This window comes from Oncorhynchus tshawytscha, linkage group LG17, assembly GCF_018296145.1.
Source record: "Oncorhynchus tshawytscha isolate Ot180627B linkage group LG17, Otsh_v2.0, whole genome shotgun sequence".
NCBI lineage: Eukaryota > Metazoa > Chordata > Actinopteri > Salmoniformes > Salmonidae > Oncorhynchus > Oncorhynchus tshawytscha.
In genome coordinates this window covers 3,478,714-3,500,714 of record NC_056445.1, presented here as the reverse complement: position 1 = coordinate 3,500,714, position 22,001 = coordinate 3,478,714, and the positions used below count along the sequence as shown (strand labels likewise).

The 22,001-nt window shown below is 41.8% G+C and overlaps 1 protein-coding gene across 5 annotated transcripts; it reads left to right on the top strand.

Moving 5' to 3' along the window:
• Positions 1-2,624: 2,624 nt before the first annotated feature.
• On the top strand, positions 2,625-20,790 carry aldh3a2b (aldehyde dehydrogenase 3 family, member A2b). Of its 5 annotated transcripts, none has more exons than XM_024376736.2 (11): positions 2,625-2,731; positions 5,186-5,368; positions 5,568-5,799; positions 9,131-9,216; positions 10,317-10,525; positions 10,628-10,745; positions 13,437-13,578; positions 18,779-18,945; positions 19,163-19,262; positions 19,361-19,599; positions 19,711-20,790. In XM_024376736.2, the coding sequence occupies exons 2-11, from the start codon at positions 5,207-5,209 to the stop codon at positions 19,723-19,725; spliced, it is 1,470 nt and encodes a 489-aa protein (XP_024232504.1). In that variant the 5' UTR covers positions 2,625-2,731; positions 5,186-5,206; the 3' UTR covers positions 19,726-20,790. The 5 variants fall into 5 exon arrangements, with proteins under 5 accessions (XP_024232504.1, XP_024232503.1, XP_024232502.1 ...); XM_024376735.2 differs by having other exon boundaries at positions 2,627-2,910; positions 5,206-5,368; XM_024376734.2 differs by having other exon boundaries at positions 2,627-2,910.
• The last annotated feature ends 1,211 nt before the right edge of the window (positions 20,791-22,001 follow it).

The window sequence follows — 22,001 nt, the reverse complement described above, 5'->3', positions numbered from 1 at the left end:
AAGCTTGAATCGCAAACGTACTGTATGCTCTTTACGTATGTGTGATGAATATAAAACCATAAAATGGTTTAAATAATTAGATATCAAGTGTAACTAAAACACAAAATATTTCTTCATGATTCCCACCTGGGTCAGGCACAAAGTTGGCCTACCATACTGGAAATTAACCCCTAAGGAGCGCAGGGGAAGAATATTATTATTATTATTTTTTATAATAAGAAAGTTTTTCTTGAAAAGGGAAATCACAAGACATGACAGTAAAACTACAATAGCAACATTCAGATCAGTCTAGCAAGAGCTTTATTTTAAGTTGAATGTGAAATGAGAATCTGATGGTCACCTATTGCAAGCACGCAAATCCTTCTAAATATGTCTGTTTTTTTTCTGTGGCTGAAACATGGGCTACTCACAGAATGAGGTTTGGCTATGGGGAATTAAATCTGAAAAGACTTGGAATTTAACGTAACTCTCGTGTCTGGGACTATGTTTCTCTGTCATGTGTGATAAGCCAAGAAGATGGTTGGCATATTTCTGCCCGAATTAGATTCATGTGAAATCAATGTGGCTTCTATCAGCTCAATCATGGTTCACAGCTTTTTGTAATAGTTCGGTCATACTTACACCTTGGCCCAAACCCTTGAATCTCTAAATAGACGGTGCTTTCCATTCACATTATTTGGGGTCTGAGATTATGCAATTTTTCTAATGCAGTAGGCACCAACCCTGGTCACAAGGAGCTAAGCCTATAGTGTTGCATGGAAATGTGCATGCAAAGGACAATTGACATCACATTGTATTGCACAAAGCATGGGGTTGTGGCAGCCACATTCAACATGATTTTGGCAGTTGGCAACTTTGTAAAATATTGTAACATGATAAAGCATTGTTTTTTTTGTTCTTAAATTCTTAATGGAAATAAGAACTTGTTGGCCTATATCTTTAGAATCCTACAGCACCCGTTGTCACAGGAAGGCCAGAAAGATCATGAAGTACAACAACCACCCAAGCCACTGCCTGTTCATTCTGCTACCATCCAGAAGGCGAGGTCAGTACAGGTGCATCAAAGCTTGGACCGAGAGACTGAAAAACAGCTTCTATCTCAAGGCCATCAGACTGTTAAACAGCCATCACTAACACAGAGAGGCTGCTGCCTACATACAGACTTGAAATCATTGGCAACTCTAACAAATGGATCACTAGTCACTGTATTAATGCCACTTTAATAATGATGTTTACATATTAATGTAAACATACTAATGATGTTTACATACTCATCCTAGATGTATACACTGTATTTTATACCTGTATTGCATCTTGCCTATGCCGCTCTGTCATTGCTCATCCATATATTTATATACATATATTCTTATTCCATTCCTTTACTTAGATTTCTGTGTATTAGGTATCTGTTGTGGAATTTTTAGATTACATGTTAGATATTGCTGCACTGTCGGAACTAGAAGCACAAGCATTTCGTGTCACGAGAATTTTCAATTCCAATTATAATAACAATCAATCAATAACTCTGACCAATCCCCGAGATCTGTAAGACCACGGGTTTAATAATAATTAGTCAAAGACTCAGCTTATGCAAAAAGATAGTACCGTTTATTCAGAGAACGTTCTAAAGTCAAGAATACAAAAACATCCATTTTATAGCTGCGCACATACTTCCGCACAAACAGTAGGTATCCTATGCACATACATACACACAAACAGTAGGTGAGTATTATCCTTCTCCAGAGTTCTCACCACTTTGTATCACTACCCAGCCGACAGTTCCATTCCCCCGAGATTAGGGAGACCTTGAGAAGTACTCACTGTCCTCTCCCAAGTCTCTCAGAGGCCTAGCCAGGTCAGTCCAAACACAGTTTTAATTGTTCTTCAGTATTTTACTAGGCACACACACACACACACAAGTTCAAATCCTAAGCTACGCCTTGCTCAGACAGTCTGTGTTTTCCCATTATACAGATACATTGTTTAACATAACTCTGACTAAACCTACACACATCATCAGATTATAATTTTATTATTCTAATCAATTTCATACAGTTATAAAGTTTCAGAGTGCAATTATTTTTATCATTATCTTTCACATATACATTATTTTATCATTTCGCTACACTCCCAATTACATCTGCTAACCGTGTGTATGTGCCCAATAAAATTTGATTTGATGTATTAATCATTAGGCTATAGAAGCATTGGGCTCTCGAGTGGCGCAGCAGTCTAAAGCACTGCATCTCAGTGCTAAAGACGTCACTACAGACCCTGGTTCGATTTCAGGATGCATCACAACCAGCAGCACAATTGGCCCAGCGTTGTCGCTAACCAGGGTAGGCCGTCATTGAAAATATTAAATTGTTCTTTAACTTACTTGCCTAGTTAAATAAAGGTTTTAAAAAATGTGCTTTATTCGCGATAGGCCTACCATTCTGCAGTGCAAAAAGTTTGGAAAACAAAACAACATCATAAAATAAAGATCAAGTAAGGGATTATGCGTCACCGCCAGGTAATAACCATGTAGGAAAACATGGTTATAATATCATTGTGCTGGACGGTTGAGTGACAGGCAAACTAACCATTAACTACCCAACCAGCGTCCACCAATAGCAGAGGGGCAGAATTAACGGAGATCCACCCTTAGCAGCGGTGGAAAAGGGATGTTTATGATTTTCAGGGATTCAGTCATTTCAACCTAACTTCGCTTTTCCACTGTAAAACAGAAGTAGGTACTCCGCTCACGCGTCTTTCTTTGGGTGCCACATTAAGTGAATGGAGATCCGTATTTCATGTTTACTCTATAGTGGTTCGGACTGAGTTTGCGGATCATTTCTAACGTCGTTGATTCGGCATTTAGCAATTTTGCGAATAATCTGAGTGAGATTTGGAATAACAGCCCGTCAGGTAAGTGTTGACGTTGTGTTTGCGAGTAACATATTCATTAAATTAGTGATAACCAAGAAACGTTACAGAATGGCCTGCTGCAGGCCAGTACAACGTTACTGTGTTAAGGGTTGTGGTCAAGCCTTTTCTACATGTTGACTCGGCAGAATAGAATCATGAACAACACCTTCTCTCAAACGGATGATTTTTTTTTTGCCATAACGGAGAGCTGTCACTCAAACTCAAAGCTACCATGTAATTTAACGGCTCAGAATTATTCTATGATTTGATCTCTCATGGAGCCAGTGTTGTTACATAGCCTACAATGCGCTGTTCTTTAGTTCACAGGTAGTTACGCCGTTGTAATGGGATAATACAAGTCATTTACTTTGTCTTGTCTTGTTTTAGCCTTTTGACAGCATTTCATCATAGCTGTTATTGCCGACAACACCAAAACAGGCAAAGTCGGTTGACCAAGGCAAACAGAGCAACCTAGTAATTTGTGGATGTCCAAAATCAATTTATCAATTTCGTATGATACATTACAAATTGCAATTCGTACAATATGTTACGAATCTAATTTGCAAACGTATGATACGTTATTAATTCCAATGTGTGGTGGCTAACGTTTGCTTGTTGCCTAGGTGGCACCGAGTAACTACTTCCGTTTTACAGTTAGCTAGGCTAGGGGTTAGGGCAGAGCTGGCAACTCACGAATTTGCGGTGAGACATCCGCATTTGACCCTCTTCTCACGCTCTCACCGCACACCTCTCACTATATATCTCACACGCATTGAAAAGTACGGCTTGTATTTGTCTAATTAGTCAGCGCGTTAACTTTTCAACTGTGCTCCAAATCGATGATACGAAACCCAGGACTCACTGGAAAACAGTGGCAATTGTTACTGAGTGGACTATCCTGGCTAAATAAATGAGCGCAGTTTTAAAATAGGAGCACCTGAGTCTCCAATTTAACACCATGAGTGGAACCTTTATCATTGTCCTGTCCTACCACAGCACTGTCAACCGCGGCATATTGAAGCATATGATTGGTCTAGTTATGTAGGGTATCAAGGGGATTGGACGCATGTTTTAAAGAAACGCCCCTCAAGATTAGAGTGAAATTGAATGGAGAGAAACAACGACATCGATTTAATCCGCATTTGCATTAGTCCCCTTGTTTGGTGATGATTTGTATTTAGGCTGTGACTAGGAAAAGGCAGCAGACAAGAGACCTACAGCATGTTTTAGCAGGGACGTTTGGTAGGGTGACCTGATTTGTTAACTATGAAAATTATTTTGTCTAAAAGATTGTGAACCCAAAGCGTACATTTGATTCTAGAGGGGGGACAATAAATATAACAGTTATTTGATTAGGAAGTGGGGGCAGATTAATGGCATTTTGTCTTCAGGAGATTTTATTTTTTATTTACTTATTTTAGTCGGATCATTCTTAACAATGGGCTAAAATATAGGGTAATTAGTGTGCTTGTCAGCAAGAACACTACTGCTATTCCCCAATTTTGTCACATTAGTCATTTGAAATCTGATATGCTTACCTTTGTCTTTGAAAATGAATTATATGAGGCTATGTATCGTCTGAAAAAAGTGCCCGCACTTTAAATGTCATCCCTCAATCTAAAAGTAACAAAGTCATAACATTTTGAGTTTAATGTTTAATATTTCATTTAATGTTCAAAGCATCCTGAATACACCTGACTTGTGGTTTTTATTAGGGTTAGAGGTTAAGGTTAGGGTTAATATTAAGGGTTATGAGTTAGGATTAGGGGAAAAGTTAGCTAACATGCTAAGTAGTTGCAAAACAGCAAAAATGTACTAAGTAGATGTAAAGTTGCTGTTTAGCTAAAAAGCTAAAGTTGTCTTTGATGTGATTCAAACGCACAACTTTTGGGCTGCTAGAAGTTTGCGTTATACACCCACCCATCCTCCCTGACCAAGCTCCCCTCCTTTTGTTTTTGGCTTAAGTAACCTTCAGTCTTATGTGATTATAACATATAGCATACGTAACATATTGACTAATTTGAGTGTCCCAGATTTACATTTACTATGTTACGTCTTCGAGCCCAGGATGAACATAGTTAGCCTACTCATATCAGTATGTTGACTATTTAATATTATAGCCAATAGATGAAATCATCCCTCCCTGATACACAACCTTGTTGTCATCAACACAGCATGACTCAGGAGTATAAAATATAAAATGGTTGTGAGTAGTGCCGTTCGTTTACAGTAGAAACATTTATGTTATTTTGTGGGGCGTGTTTGTAACATCCAGCCATCCATCACCTCTTGAAGAATGTCCCGTGAGCAGAAGGCGGTGGAGCGCGCGAGGAAAGCGTTCCTCACTGGGAGGTCGAAGCCCTTAGAACACCGGATCCGCCAGCTGAAGAACCTCCAGAGATTCCTCTTGGAGAGAGAGAAGGAGATAGCTGAGGCGATCAAGAAAGACCTGAACAAGGTAGAGAGACAAACAGACAGACACAGCGTGAGTGAGAGAGGAGTATGTGTGTGTGTGTGTGTGTGTGTGTGTGAGCATGTGCATAAATATATTTGTGTTTGTCTTTGCAGCGTATGTTTGCACACGCATTAGTGTGTCTGTGTGCATGTATCTATCCTCATCTATGTCCATATCCATCTTCTATCCTCCATTCATCCAGAGTGAGGCAGGCACCCAGCTGTATGAGACACTGGGCCTGGAAGGGGAGATTGTCCTTGCAGTGAAGAAGCTGGCAGAGTGGGTTGCCCCCCGGCCTGTTGAGAAGAACCTCCTGACCATCTCAGACACTGTTTACATCCAGCCTGAACCGCTGGGAGTGGTGCTCATCATAGGAGCATGGAACTACCCCTGGGCCGTCACCATACAGCCACTTATAGGGGCTATCGCTGCAGGTAGGGGGGAGTGGGGGGGTTGGGTAGTGTGTGTCTGTGTGTGTTTGTGTGTGACCTATCCCCAGACCATTCATCCATCTCTGCTTCTCTCAGGCCAGGTCCTTTTAATCAGTATTACACAATTGTCCTCTCAGCCTCTTACCTATCAAAGACAGGTTCAAAGTTCCTCGATTGTTCTTAATTTGTGTGTGTGTGTTTGTGTGTGCTTGCATGCATGCATGCGAACTCTGAGCACTGCCACCATCAGGGACTTTATCCTCCAAGGGTGAGACTCCGTCCTTGTATTGTGTCAGTCATGATCATCTAGCCCTCCATCTTTCCCCCTTCCAAGATGGCCACCAGTGAATGTACTTCTGAATGATTTACGTTTGTTTTATTCACGTTTGTCTGTTTTAAAAGCTAGTTGCCAATGATCACTCTGTTGTTTGTATACAAGCAGCACCACAGTAAACACCTGAGAGGTATACTACGATAAACAACCAGAAATAACCACACATTTTCTGGTTAATTAAGAAAGCTTCACTTAGACATGTGTCTTTGTACTCCCTGACGAATGATATGCTACCGAAACGGGTCAGAGTTTTAAAATCATTGTTCCATTGAATGAAGGCATTTTAATTATATGAAGAGTGCCTTGATCCTCCTTTCTTTTTGATGACCAATTTATCCCAATTTATGACCAATTTACACCTTCTACCTACAAAGACCTAGCAGGGTTATATCATCCAATATCATACACAGCACATCCAATATCATACACATCAACTCAGAATCTACTCAGATTTACCACACACATAATATCTTGACCCAATTTTCTAACATCTGTGGCATTGGCTCACAGGCAAACAGGCAAGGGAATAAAACACATATTGCTAGAACCTGTTTCTTTAATTCTAAATATCAGACATTTGAAATCTCTCATTTTGACCGTAATACCTCTTATGGCAGTAACTTTACAAGCACTAATTATGGTCAATTTAGACTGAGAATAGTATCTAGTTATGATAAGGGGTGAAATATGTATAGCCAGTTATAATTGTAATGGTTTATCAGATTATAAAAAAAGATGATCAGTCTTTACGTGGCTAAAAGAAAAGGAATATAACATATACTGTTTACAGGAAACTTACTCTACATCCTTAGATGAAGTTGCGTGGAAAAAGGAATGGGGTTGTGAAATAATTTTCCGTCATGAACAAAGGAACTCAAAAGGTGTGATGATTTTACGCTAACAAAAATCAATTGCAGAAACTCGTTACTGAAGACGGAGTCATCTATGATTTTCCTCAAATTATATTTTAAAAGTGGAAGCTAAATAATTTAAGCAGATGTTCTCTTTTCCTTCTCATCCTCACCCACTGAATGACTATTAATGTAAGGAAATCTTTCCAAATAATACAAAAATGGAAAATGAACAGATTTGTTCCTTGTCAGCTTGGGGATTTGAACTTGCAAACTTCCGGTTACTAGTTCAACACTCTAACCACTAGGCTACCCTGCCGTCCGAGTTCTAACAATGCAGTAATAACCAACGAGTAATCTAACCTAACAATTCCACAACTGCTACCTTATACACACAAGTGTAAAGGGATAAAGAATATGTACATAAAGATATGAATGAGTGATGGTACAGAATGGCATAGGCAAAATGGTATAGAGTACAGTATATACATATGAGATGAGTAATGTAGGGTATGTAAACATTATATTAAGTGGCATTGTTTAAAGTGGCTAGTGATACATTTTTACATCAATTTCCATTAATTTCCATTATTAAAGTGAGCTGGAGTTGAGTCAGGATGTTGGCAGCAGCCACTCAATGTTAGTGGTGTCTGTTTAACAGTCTGATGGCCTTGAGATAGACTGAAAAACAGTTTCTCTCTCTGTACTGACCTCGCCTTCTGGATGATAGCAGGGTGAACAGGCAGTGGCTCGGGTGGTTGTTGTCCTTGATGATCTTTATGGCCTTCCTGTGACATCGGGTGTTGTAGGTGTCCTGGAGGGCAGAGGTAGTTTGCCCCCGGTGATACGTTGTGCAGAGCTCACTACCCTCTGGAGAGCCTTACGGTTGTGGGCGGAGCAGTTGCCCGTACCAGACGGTGATACAGCCCGACAGGATGCTCTCGATTGTGCATCTGTAGAAGTTTGTGAGTGCTTTTGGTGACAAAGTTTGTGAGTGCTTTTGGTGATTTCTTCAGCCTCCTGAGGTTGAAGAGGCACTGCTGCTCCTTCTTCACCACGCTGTCTGTGTGGGTGGACCAATTCAGTTCGTCCGTGATGTGTACGCCGAGGAACTTAAAATTACTACCCTCTCCACTACTGTCCCGTCGATGTGGATAGGGGGGTGCTGTGTTGTTGTTTGTGTCGCACTGCATTGTTTTATCTTGGCCAGGTCGCAGTTGTAAATGAGAACTTGTTCTCAGCCGGCCTACCTGGTTAAATAAGGGTGAAATCATTTTTTTTTTTTTTTACCAGTCCTACAATCGGTGGGTCTATATCTATATTTCTCTGGTTAAGCCTTAATTGAGACATAACAGTTGAGTCTTCCAGTAACAAGTTCCCATTCTGATTGGATTGGTAGTGGAAACACTTTGAGGAAACATCTTTTCTGGTTTTCTTTCGTCCTAGTTCCTCCTGGTTCTTGTAATGGAGAAATGGCATAATATATTTAACAGACATTTAGCATTCAGCCAAAGCTGTTGGCATTGAGCTTGGACTGTTATTGATTAATGTGTGTGTGTTGGGCTGGACTTTACTCTCTAACCCTGCTATCAGTTACCAGAGGCAAGGTTATGGCCGTTCACTCGGTGAGAGTTCTGCCTTGCCTTACAGAAGGCCCTTTGCACACACACACCAGTCATCCCGGTGGATGGTGGCTGCAGAGGGACATATAGTACTGTAATATCATATGTGATAAATATATTTTGTAAAATGGTCTATTGCAATGACTGTGGTATGTGGTTGTTTTCCCTACTAAACTTCTTAAATACACTTAAGAGTGTCTGCTAACTCAGAGTTTCCCAAACTTGGCATAGGCCCCCCCCCAACTGAATAAAATGTAAATGTAATGTCATAATGGCTCTGCAGGTGTGAACCAAACATTGGATTAGACTGAATAAGAGATAAGTAAACATGTAAATAGAATAAGGATCTCTTTCTATGCCAGTAAATGCCAACACATTCTGTCTGTCTGACTCATAAGGTATCACTCCAACTCCAACTTTATTTGTCTGCCCCAAGACTTATTACCCGGTGCTAACCAATAACTCCATTGTTTGTCTTAGCATCCTTAAGCTAATGCTAATGACAACTGTACTATTCTCTGTGACAGGCAACGCTGCTGTGGTGAAGCCGTCTGAGGTGTGTGTCCACACCGCCAAGGTTATGGAGGACCTGCTGCCCGCCTACATAGACAAGGTAACACACATGCACACGCAGTCACACACTAGGGGGTTGAACGTTTAAACATCTTAATGCTAAGAAAAATCCCAAATAGAAAAAATATGTTTATTTCCCTCCCCCCACAAAATTAAAATCACAGTGCAGCTGGCTCACCTGTGCTTTCTCAGTCTTTGGTCTGTTGCGTGTAGAATATTCTAGCCTATTCATTGATGATAGGCCCAAGAAATAGCAAAATACAGCATTCCATTGCGATATGTAGCTTTTGATTGCCTATAGATAGGCCTAGTGCATGGTTCTGACTCTGTCTGCCTGGTGGCCTACCTGCCTATACTGTGCCCCTTTCTCTCCGTCCCTCGCTAGCTCGCTATGAAAAACGTTTGTGTTCTCGGGAGTACAGCAACTAATCAGTCATCTCCGTTCCAAAAATACTGAATCTTAGGAGTCGATTCCAAGCGGAAGATGTGTTTTCTTTCTACTAAATGTCTTGGTAAGACACGGTATTTAACTAACTTTAAAGTACTTTTTTTTAGGAGAGAGTGGTCTGACTCTGCATACAGGCAGACTGTCTACAAGCAGCTCGAGATTATTTGATTGACATTTCTGTTTGCCTAGTGATTGACGTATGAGTCCAATTTCAGAAATTGCATTCCTTTATAGACAAGTAAAATGCCTGTTCAATTGCGCTTCGAAAGTTTCTTGAGAGAAGGTTTAGTGTCGGCATTTAAAAAGCCGTATTGTACCCTTACAGCTGTAGGGGTGGCAGATAGCCTAGCGGTAAAGAGTGTTTTGCCAGTATCCGTAAGGTAGCTGGTTCGAATCCCTGAGCCTACTAGGTGACAAATCTGTTGATGTATAAACAGTGTGTATCTACCTCCCTGTTGTGGTGGCAGGTAGCCTAGTGGGAAAGCGTGTTGGGCCAGTACCTGAAAGGTAGCTTGTTCAAATCCCCTCAGTGACAAATCTGTTGATGTGTCCTTGAGCAAGGTACTTATCCCTAATTGCTCTTGTAAGTTTTCTGGACAATAGCATCTGCTAAATGATCTGTTATGTAATCTGTATATAACATCATGCATAATGTGTTGTAAATAACAATGTGTTTTTCCCTGCATCTCTAGGAGTTGTACCCAGTGGTGACAGGGGGTGTATCAGAGACCCAGGAGTTGCTGCGTCAGCGGTTCGACCATGTGTTCTACACAGGGAACAGCATGGTGGGGAAACTGGTGATGGAGGCAGCAGCCAAACACCTCACCCCCATTACCTTGGAGCTGGGGGGCAAGAGCCCCTGTTACATCGACAAGAACTGTGACATCCCCATCGCCTGCCGGTAAGAGAACAGATACAGAAACGGACAGACCGATACAACTTTCTAAATCTCTTCTGTTTCTCGCCTTGTCCCTCCCTCTCTTCCCTCTTCTCTCTCCTGTAGTCGTGTGACATGGGGGAAGTATTCTAACTGTGGGCAGACGTGTATCGCTCCAGACTACATCCTGTGTGAGCCCAGCATCCAGGACCGCGTGCTGGAGGAGATCAAGAAGTCCATCAAAGTACAACTCACTATGTTGGGAGTATAAAAAGGAGTATATATCTGGCTTCACTAACTAAGCATTGAGTAGCAACCATAAAGGTACTGACAGTTTTTGTTGGAGTGAAAAAGGAGGCCTTTTCCCTGATGTTTTTTTCCCACAAAACCAGTGCTCTCACAAGCTTATTATAATTATAGACAGGTGGGTTGTTTAGCAACAAAAACTTTGGTGCAAAACAGACGGCGTTGGTTTAAAATCAAAAGGAAATCAACTATATTTCATCTCCAAATGTTTATTGAAAACATAAATACATTTGCACAATGAGCACTTGTTATCGCTCAAATACATTGTTACTAGGGATGCGCCGATATTACATTTAAAAAAAAAAAAAAAACTTTATTTAACCAGGTAGGCTAGTTGAGAACAAGTTCTCATTTGCAACTGTGACCTGGCCAAGATAAAGCAAAGCAGTTCGACACAAACAACACAGAGTTACACATGGAGTAAACAAACATACGATCAATAATACAGTAGAACAACTATATACAGCATGTGCAAATGAGGTAGGGTAAGGGAATAAATAGGCCATAGTGGTGAAGTAATTACAATATAGCAATTAAACACTGGAATGGTAGAATGTGCAGAAGATGAATGTGCAAGAAGAGATACTGGGGTGCAAAGGAGCAAGATAAATAAATACAGTACGGGGATGAGTTAGATTGGATGGGCTATTTACAGATGGGCTATGTACAGGTGCAGTGATCTGTGAGCTGCTCTGACAGCTGGTTCTTAAAGCTAGTGAGGGAGGTAAGAGTCTCCAGCTTTAGTGATTTTTGCAGTTCGTTCCAGTCATTGGCAGCAGAGAACTGGAAGGAGAGGCGGCCAAAGGAAGAATTGGCTTTGGGGGTGACCAGTGAGATATACCTGCTGGAGCGCGTGCTATGGGTGGGTGCTGCTATGGTTACCAGTGAGCTGAGATAAGGCGGGGCTTTACCTAGCAGAGACTTGTAGAGGACCTGGAGCCAGTGGGTTTGGCGACGAGTATGAAGCGAGGGCCAGCCAACAAGAGCGTACAGGTCGCAGTGGTGGGTAATATATGGGGCTTTGGTGACAAAACGGATGGCACTGTGATAGACTGCATCCAATTTGTTTAGTAGAGTGTTGGAGGCTATTTTGTAAAAGATATCTTTGAAGTCGAGGATCGGTAGTTTTGGCTGATACCGATATTCAATATTTTCCTTGCCAAAAAACCTGATACCTATACCCGATATTTACAATTTTAGCGACCTTATAAGCATTCTAGGACAGTTAAATAGTTGAAACACACACACACACTTACCAAAAAAAAGTTATTTTGTTGGCATTTATGTCCCCATTACCAGTAAAACATAATCAAAGCCTATTTCTTTCACTTACTTGCTGTGCTGTTTCGATTTCATCATACATCAAGCAGTGAGGTTTCAGCTCTGTCTGTCCGTGGCCTCTCTTCCTCGGTGCGCACTGTCACTGTGTCCTTTTTCCATCTTGTCCAGCTGTGTCTAACATTTCACGTAAACCTTGTTTCTTGTCTGCATCGAAGTAGCGGTCCTTGTACCTTGCATCGAGCATGGTGGTGACACAGTAAAAAGGCTCAGAGAGAATTAAAATTGCATGTTCACAGCCTCTAGTGGAGAACCTTTCTAAGTTAACCCAACGGTCTGTGTTGGCAGTTTCAATGGTTCCAATGCCATGACAGAGGGTATCACGTCTGCTGCAGATGCAGTTGATGAGCTTATTTCTCCAGTCAGTTGATCGAATGGCGCTAGGAGTGTGTTCATGTTTCCAAGTTTCAAACATGTTCTCAAATGCCATTGAAATGGCAGCAGCGGTATGAGAACCAGCACATTCTTGAGCATGCAATACGGCTTTCCTCAGTACAAAATCCTTTGTCGACCACTGTGCTGTCAAGCTAATAGCAGCGACGCCCATAGCAAGTAGCTCATGGATGTACGTTTAAGCAATACTGTGTAACTCTGGTAGGGCAACATCTGAAAAATAATTCCTACTTGGTATTGTGTACCAGGGATAGAGGTGCTTGACCAGTCAGCGAAAGCCAACATCATCCACGATAGAGAAAGGTTAATTGTCAAGGGCAGTGAATTCCATTTTCTTGAATGGATTTCGCCTTTGAGTTGTCTCGCTGAAATGTTCTTCCTCTTTCAAATGACTGCTCGACTTGTTGACTGCTCGATCCACACAGCAGACATTGTGGGCTAGGTTAGGACTGCTGTGTTGCACGTGTAGCGCTATAATTTTCGTGGCGCCATTACATCATCTAACTACGTTATGTAGGTATGCACGTCAGCTTTGACATCAACTATGCATATCAGCGTTAAACTAGACATCGGGCCGATGCCGATGTTTGTATTTTTAGCTAATATCGACAGATTCCGAAATGCTTACCGATATATCGTGCATCCCTAATTGTTACAGTTGTTAGTTAGTGATCCAATTTTTGACATAATGGCATATACGTGACATAAGTCAAGATACCATGTCTTGTTTTCAGGTGTTAAGAACAAGATGAAACTAGCTAAAATAATCAACCTACGATTTCCCACATTACAGCTTCTTGGCATAATTTTCACGTCATCATTTTCGTGACTTTGTCAGGCAACCCATCTATTATGTAATGTACAATTGGTCAATTGTGTACATGTATTTTCCTTTCAGGCCTTCTACACAGAGGACCCCAAGACCTGCCCCGACTACGGACGCATCATCAACCAGCGCCACTTCAAACGCATCATGGCCATGACAGAGGACAGCACCATCGCTATAGGAGGGGATAGTGATGAGTCAACGTGCTACATAGGTACTACTTATGACAAGCATAATGCTACATAGATACTGTACTACTTATGATAGGCATAGCTACCTAAGATGGCGCCAGAGAAGAAGGCTGACATTTTATGTGCCCCCAACCAGTTGTTTTTTTTGTTAGTTTCTTTGCATTGTTGTTTTTTAAAACTTATTTTGTACATAATGTTGCCACTACAGTCTCTTATGACCGAAAATAACTTCTGGACATCAGGACTGTGATTACTCACCACGGACTGGCAGAAACCTTTTTTCCCTTTAACGAGTCTGACGAGCCCGACTTGAATGATATACTGCTCTCCCAGGAACAGGCCCAGATCACCATCATTTGCGTGAAGAGAAAAAGTGGCCAAAGGGCGGGCTGCCTTCTGAGAATTTGTAGGCAATCAAATGAACCCCCATTTCCTTCCATTCTGCTAGCAAACGTGCAATCTTTGGAAAATAAAATAGAAGACCTACGTGGAAGATTAAACTCTCGAGCTATTGCTAGCCTGAGGTAGAGTATCTCATGATAAGCTGTAGACCACACTATCTACCTAGAGAGTTTTCATCTGTATTTTTCGTAGCTGTTTACATACAACCACAGACTGAGGCCTGGCACTAAGATAGCATTGAATGAGCTGTATTCCGCCCTAAGCAAACAAGAAAATGCTCACCCAGAGGCGGCACTCCTAGTAGCTGGGGACTTTAATGCAGGGAAACTTAAATCCTTTTTCTATCAGCATGTTAAATGTGCAATCAGAGGGGGAAAAAAACTCTGGACCACCTTTACTCCACACACAGAGATGCATACAAAGCTCTCCCTCGCCCTCCATTTGGCAATCTGACCATAATTCTATCCTCCTGATTCAAAAATTAAAGCAGGAAGCACCAGTGACTTGATCAATAAAATAGTGGTCAGATGAAGCAGATGCTAAACTACAGGACTGTTTTGCTAGCACAGATTGGAATATGTTCCGGGATTCCTCCAATGGCATTGAGGAGTACACCACATCAGTCATTGGCTTCATCAATAAGTGAATCGATGATGTCGTCCCCACAGTGATTGTACGTAGATACCCCAACCAGAAGCCATGGATTGCAGGCAACATCCGCACTGAGCTAATGGCTAGAGCTGCCGCTTTCAAGGAGCGGGAAACTTATAAGAAATCCTGCTATGCCCTCCGACGAACCATCAAACAGGCAAAACGTCAATACAGGACTAAGATTGAATCGTACTACACTGGCTCTGACGGTCGTCGGATGTGACAGGGCATGCAAACCATTACAGACTGCAAAGGGAAGCACAGCCGAGAGCTGCCCAGTGACATGAGCCTACCACATGAGCTAAACTACTTCTATGCTCACTTCGAGGCAAATAACACTAAAACATGCATGAGAGCAGCAGCTGTTCCGGAAGACTCTGATCACGCTCTCCGCAGCCGATGTGAGTAAGACCTTTAAACAGGTCAACATTCACAAGGCCGCAGGGCCAGACGTGTACTGCGAGCATGCGCTGACCAACTGGCAAGTCTCTTCACTGGCATTTTCAACCTCTCCCTGTCCGAGTCTGTAATACCAACATGTTTTAAGCAGACCACCATAGTCCCTGTGCCCAAGAACACTAAGGTAACCTGCCTAAATGACTACCGACCCGTAGCACTCACATCTGTAGCCATAAAGTGCTTTGAAAGGCTCGTCATGGCTCATATCAACACCATTATCCCAGAAACCCTGGACCCACTCCAATTTGCATACCGCCCCAACAGATCCAGAGATGACGCAATCTCTATTGCACTCCACACTGGCCTTTTCCACCTGCACAAAAGGAACACCTATGTGATAATGCAATTGATTGACTACAGCTCAGCGTTCAACAACATAGCGCCCTCAAAGCTCATCAATAAGCTAAGGACCCTGGGACTAAACACCTCCCTCTGCAACTGGATCCTGGACTAACTGACGGGCCGCCCCCAGGTGGTAAGGGTAGGTAAGAAGACTTCTGCCACACTGATCCTCAACACAGGGGCCCCTCAGGGGTGCATGCTCAGTCCCCTTCTGTACTCCTTGTTCACTCATGACTGCACGGTCAGGCACGATTCCAACACCATCATTAAGTTTGCCGATGACACAACAGTGGTAGGCCTGATCACCGACAACGACGAGACAGCCTATAGGGAGGAGACCTGGCCATGTGGTGCCACAACAACAACCTCTCCCTCAACGTGATCAAGACAAAAGAGATGATTGTGGACTACAGGAAAAAGAGGACCGTGCACGACCCCATTCTCATTGACGGGGTTGTAGTGGAGCAGGTTGAGAGCTTCAAATTCCTTGGTGTCCACATCACGAACAAACTAACCTGGTCCAAGCTAGAGGTCGACCGATTATGATTTTTCAGTGCCGATACCGATTATTGGAGGACCAACAAAGCCGATACCGATTAATCTGCCGATTTAAAAAAGATGTATTTGTAATAATTACAATTACAACAATACTGAATGAACACTTATTTTAACTTAATATAATACATCAATAAAATCAATTTAGCCTCAAATAAATAATGAAATGTTCAATTCGGTTTAAATAATTCAAAAACAAAGTGTTGGAGAAGAAAGTAAAAGTGCCATGTAAGAAAGCTAACGTTTAAGTTCCTTGCTCAGAACATGAGAACATATGGTGGTGGTTCCTTTTAACATGAGTCTTCAATATTCCCAGGTAAGAAGTTTTAGGTTGTAGGTATTATAGGAATTATATGACTATTTCCCTCTATACCATTTGTATTTCATTAACCTTTAACTATTGGATGTTCTTATAGGCACTTTAGTATTGCCAGTGTAACAGTGTAGCTTCCGTCCCTCTCCTAGCTCCTCCATGGGCTCGAACCAGGAACGACAACAGCCACCCTCGACGCAGCGTTACCCATGCAGAGCAAGGGAAACAACCACAGGCTCAGAGCGAGTGACGTTTGAAACGCTATTAGCACACGCTAACTCGCAAGCCATTTCACTTTTTACACCAGCCACACTCGGGAGTTGATATGCTTGAAGTCATAAACAGCTCAATGCTTGACACACAACGAAGAGCTGCTGGCAAAACGCACGAAAGTGCTGTTTGAATTCATGTTTACACGCCTACTTCTGCCTACCACTGCTCAGTCAGATACTTAGATACTTGTATGTTCCTTCAGATTATATGCAATGCAGGACACGCTAGATAATATCTAGTAATATCATCAACCATGTGGAGTTAACTAGTCATTATTGTTTTTATAAGATAAGTTTAATGCTAGCTAGCAACTTACCTTGGCTTACTGCATTCACGTAACAGGCAGTCTCCTTGTGGAGTGCACAAGGACTAGTTCACTGTAAGGTTGCAAGATTGGATCCCCCGAGCTGACAAAGTGAAAATCTGTCGTTCTGCCCCTGAACGAGGCAGTTAACCCACCGTTCCTAGGCCGTCATTGAAAATAAGAATGTATTCTTAACTGACTTGCCTAGTTAAATAAAGATTAAATAATGGTGTAAAAAATAATAATACATTGGTGTCCAAAAATACCGATTTCCGATTGTTATGAAAAAGAAAACTTGAAATCGGCCCTAATTAATCGGCCATTCCGATTAATCGGTCGACCTCTAATCCAAGCACACCAAGACAGTCGTGAGAGGGCACGACAACACCTATTCCCCCTCAGGAGACTGAAAAGATTTGGCATGGGTCCTCAGATCCTCAAACGGTTCTATAGCTGCACCATCGAGAGCATCCTGACTTGTTGCATCACTGCCTGGTATGGCAACTGCTCGGCCTCCGACCGCAAGGCACTACAGAGGGTAATGCGAATGGCCCAGTACATCACTGGGGCCAAGCTTCCTGCCATCCAGGACCTACCACTATACCAGGCGGTGTCAGAGGAAGGCCCTAAAATTGTCAAGGACTCCAGTCACCCTAGTCATAGACTGTTCTCCCCCTTCACCGCTGCTGCTCTCTGTTGTTATTCTTTATTTATTCTTTAATAACTCTAACTACATGTACATATTACCTAAACTAACCGGTGCCCCCGCACATTGACTCTGTACCGGTACCCCCCTGTATATAATCTCGCTATTGTTATTTATTGCTGCTCTTTAATTACTTGTTAGTTTTATTTTTATTCTTGTCCGTATTTTTTAAAACTGCACTGTTGGTTAGGGGCTTGTAAAATAAGCATTTCACTGCAAGGGGAAATGTTGTATTCACCTGTTGGTTTCCCATGTGACTAATAAAATTTGATTTGATTTGATGATACATACTTGTAGGTTTCACTTTTCCTATCAAAACTGCCTCAACTCCTTCCAACATTCATAGCTGGCTAGAGACACTATTCAATCTCCATTTTTACAATTAGTTGATTGTTTGTTTTGCCTTTTGTTTTCCTTTGAAATTCTTTCTGTAATACAAGTTGAATAACTTATTTGTATTATATGACTGTCATAGGACTCCATAGGTATCACATACACTACAGGCCCATGGTTATTATATACACAAACAAACCCCACTACATTATTTAGTACCAAGCAGTTAGTGTTAAGCCCTTATTTGTAGATCTAGTTGATGTATATCTATGCTCAGGGCATCGCATACCCAACAGTTGGTTACCCTGACACATCTAGTTGTGTATCTATGCTCCCCTCCTCAGCTCCTACAGTACTGCTGGGGGGTTAAAGTTGGTGTCCCATCTAGTTGATGTATATCTATGTTCTGTCCACTACATGCCCTGCTGTTGGTTACCCTGACACATCTAGTTGTGTATCTATGCTCCCCTCCTCAGTTCCTACAGTACTGCTATGGTGTTAAAGTTGGTTTCCCATCTAGTTGATGTATATCTATGCTCTGGCCACCACATCCCCTACAGTTGGTTTCCTTGACACATCTAGTTGTGTATCTATGCTCCCCTCCTCAGTTCCTACAGTACTGCTATGGTGTTAAAGTTGGTTTCCCATCTAGTTGATGTATATCTATGTTCTGCCCACCACATGCCCTACAGTTGGTTACCCTGACACATTTAGTTGTGTATCTATGCTCCCCTCCTCAGCTCCTACAGTACTGCTATGGGGTTAAATTTGGTTTCCCATCTAGTTGACCTCTAAATATATTATCCCCTACTCAGACCATACAGTGCTGCTACTGGTTTCCCTGACACATCTAGTTAATCCATATCTGTCCTCCCTCCTTCTCAGCTCCTACAGTACTGAAGGACGTGCATGTGAACTCCAAGGTGATGCAGGAGGAGATTTTTGGTCCCCTGCTCCCCATCCTGACGGTCAGTGGAGTGGACGAGGCCATCAACTTCATCAACAAGGGAGAGAAACCCCTCGCCCTCTATATCTTCTCACCTGATGACAAGGTAACTACTCACACATGCACACATATAGAGAACACACAAGCACATGCTCAGCAACAATTTATTTTTAAAACAATAATGGTGGGCAGTTTTTTTCATTAAAATGTCTTATTCTCTCTCTCACTCCTCTCACCCCTCCTACTCAACCCTCCCTCCCTTGCTCTTCTCTCTCTGCATCCCCCTTCTCTCTCTCTCTCTCTCGTCCCATCTCGCTCTTTAGGTGATAAAGAAAGTGATAGCAGAGACCTCCAGTGGAGGAGTGTTGGCTAATGACTGTCTTGTGCACTACTCTGTCAGTGCACTGCCCTTTGGTGGAGTGGGTAAGTAAAGTTCACTATATAACACAACAACAAAAAAATGCTGTTTCACACGGAGTCAAATGAGAAGAGATATGTGTTCTTCATGTTTCCCCCTATAGGTAACAGTGGAATGGGCAGCTACCACGGAAAGTTCAGCTTTGACAATCTGAGCCACCTGAGGGGCTGTCTTATCAAGCAGCTGAAGATGGAGGGGGTTAACGACATGCGCTACCCTCCCCATACTGCCAAGAAACTGTTCTGGGCACGCTTCTTCATCCTCAAAAATCCAGACCTGGGGTGGTTAGGACGCATGACGCTGCTCGCTATCATCGCTGTGGTGGCTGCTGTGGTGCTACAGGTTAGGGGGAAGGAGGAAACTGTGTGTATGTGTGGGGGGGGGAGTGATTTGGGAATTTTAGATTGAGTTTCACTGATTGGTGGATGTGTGTGTTTCTGTGTGTTTCTTCAGAGATATCTTCAGTGAGATCAAGCAAGTCTACGCGTACTTCTGGCCTGATGTTACTCTGGTGACCCGCTGGACCCTGGAACAGAGTTGGGTCTAAAAGTGCAAAATGAACTTTGACGCGGTTAAGATTCTGTCTGCTTCAAGATAATACTCATCCGTAACCATAGTAATGTCAGGTTCAACCTTTAACCCCTCCCCAATAACAACTATCAGAATTATTATGCAATTCTGCATGAAGCCGTTTCAGAAGGATTAGCTTGCTAATGCTTACTAACATTAGCTAGCCGCAACAGATTTTATGAATGTGATTTTTTTATCTGATTTATGGCACTTTAATCAGTGTAATATTATGTGAATTTGTTAGTTAAATCTGTCCGCTTTTTATTTTAAGCCTTAAAACGTTGAAATGTTTGCTGCTTATTAACTTTTTGGAAAATGTATCAAAATAAACAATGCATACCTATTATAAAAGGTTATAACTGGTCATATCGCTGCGCTATGAAGAAGCATAGCTGACCTATATGCAAGGTTCTCTAAGGATTGCATAAATTCCTTTCATATGAATGAATAATCATGAAGTATTCTGTGTTAATATTGTACTACTATTACACATGCTTGTATGTTTCAGTCAGCCTCAGAGAAGCACAACTCTAGTTCTGTTATCATTTCAGTTTTTAATTTCAACCGTTAGAAAGGGATTGCAATGGAGATGTATTTTATTTGAAGTAGAACTTTAACATTCCCTGTCAGTGATTTACCATGCTTTTCCAGAGCAATTGTTCTGATTGTTGCATTGTATTTTTTATGTTTCACATTCACACTATGTGCCTGAAACAAAACCAAATAACCAATCAAGTACCTTTCGAGAATTACACCTTCCATTTCACCACAGAGTTCTTAAAATATTTGCCTGAAGAACTTGTATTCAATATGTCAGGGTGTAACAAAGTATGACAACTACTATGCCTGAGCAACAATGAAGGAGTAACAGCGTATAATTTCAATGTTTTGGTATTGCCGTCAGAGCATTCCCATGGCATTGATTGTAATTAATTTGTAATAAATCCGTTTTTATGTCCTTCACTTATTGATTGCGGTTGTGTTATTGATAGGGAATGAGAGGAATATCCAGTGGCGATTTTAGCATGTAAATCTTGGTGGGGCAAACTCCCCCCAATTTTTTTTAATGCATGCCAGCAAAGGCACTACACAACACAAGACTAAACAATACATGGATTGCACTATAACGGTGACAAATGGTGCCCACAAACGGTTAGGGCCTACATAAAGCTGTCCCAACAGCAGAGCTTTCTTTTCAGCACCATTGAGTGAATCCTTACCACCGCTACACCTGGCTTTCAGCGGAACCTTGTCTGGAAGCGAAAGAGTTCATTCAGCCTCATTTACTGCCTTTTAAAAACACTCATTTGATATGGCTGACTTGCTTAAACAAATGTGGTTTCTACTGACAATTGATATGTACAAACTATGGCATAAGGGAACAATGAGCGGAGAGGAAATCCGTAATTTCGATTAAGACATTAATGAGCGAGCTAAGACGGACATAGTCGTAACAATTTGTTCAGCACTTTTTAAATGTAAAGTGACAGAATTCAGAACATGGGCCGTTCTTACAGTATTCTCCCTGTACACCAAGTCAGAACTGTAGCATAAGTAAAGGGGGCATAAAAGCATACCCTCTCCACCGAATAGCAGGCTAGTGCTTATGCACCGAATAGCAGGCTAGTTAGCCACTGATTCCTTCCAAATCACATATTTTTTTATTTGAACTTGTCTAATGTTTATGTCCAATGGCCGAAGGAGCACCAATATGTTTCATCTATAATTTCATCTATAATAAGGATTGAAAAGGATTTGCAAGAGATTGTCGACTTGATTCATGAAGACTGCTTGTCTAGCTTGCTAGCTAAGATTTTGAAAGTATGATGTTGACATGATCAGTCCAATCAAAGCTCCAGTACTTAAAACATGATTTGACATCATTTAATCTGTGGCCAATGACCTTGAGCCTTCTTGGATGTGCACTTCTAATGTAAATCTATGGCAACAACCAAGTGGCTTGAACTTTCTAGCTGTCCCTGTAGATTTGGCAGTGACGTAGTGTCCCTATGAGTGAGAGAACACTGAGCCAATCACGGTGCAACTTGAGAACATTATCAACCACTATGCTCTGTATTTTCTGCTGGCTGCCCCACCACCAAAGAAAGCACTGAGCTAGGCTGAAACAACTGCATTTTGGAGCTGCCTTACTCAAGAAAGCAAGAAAAGAGACT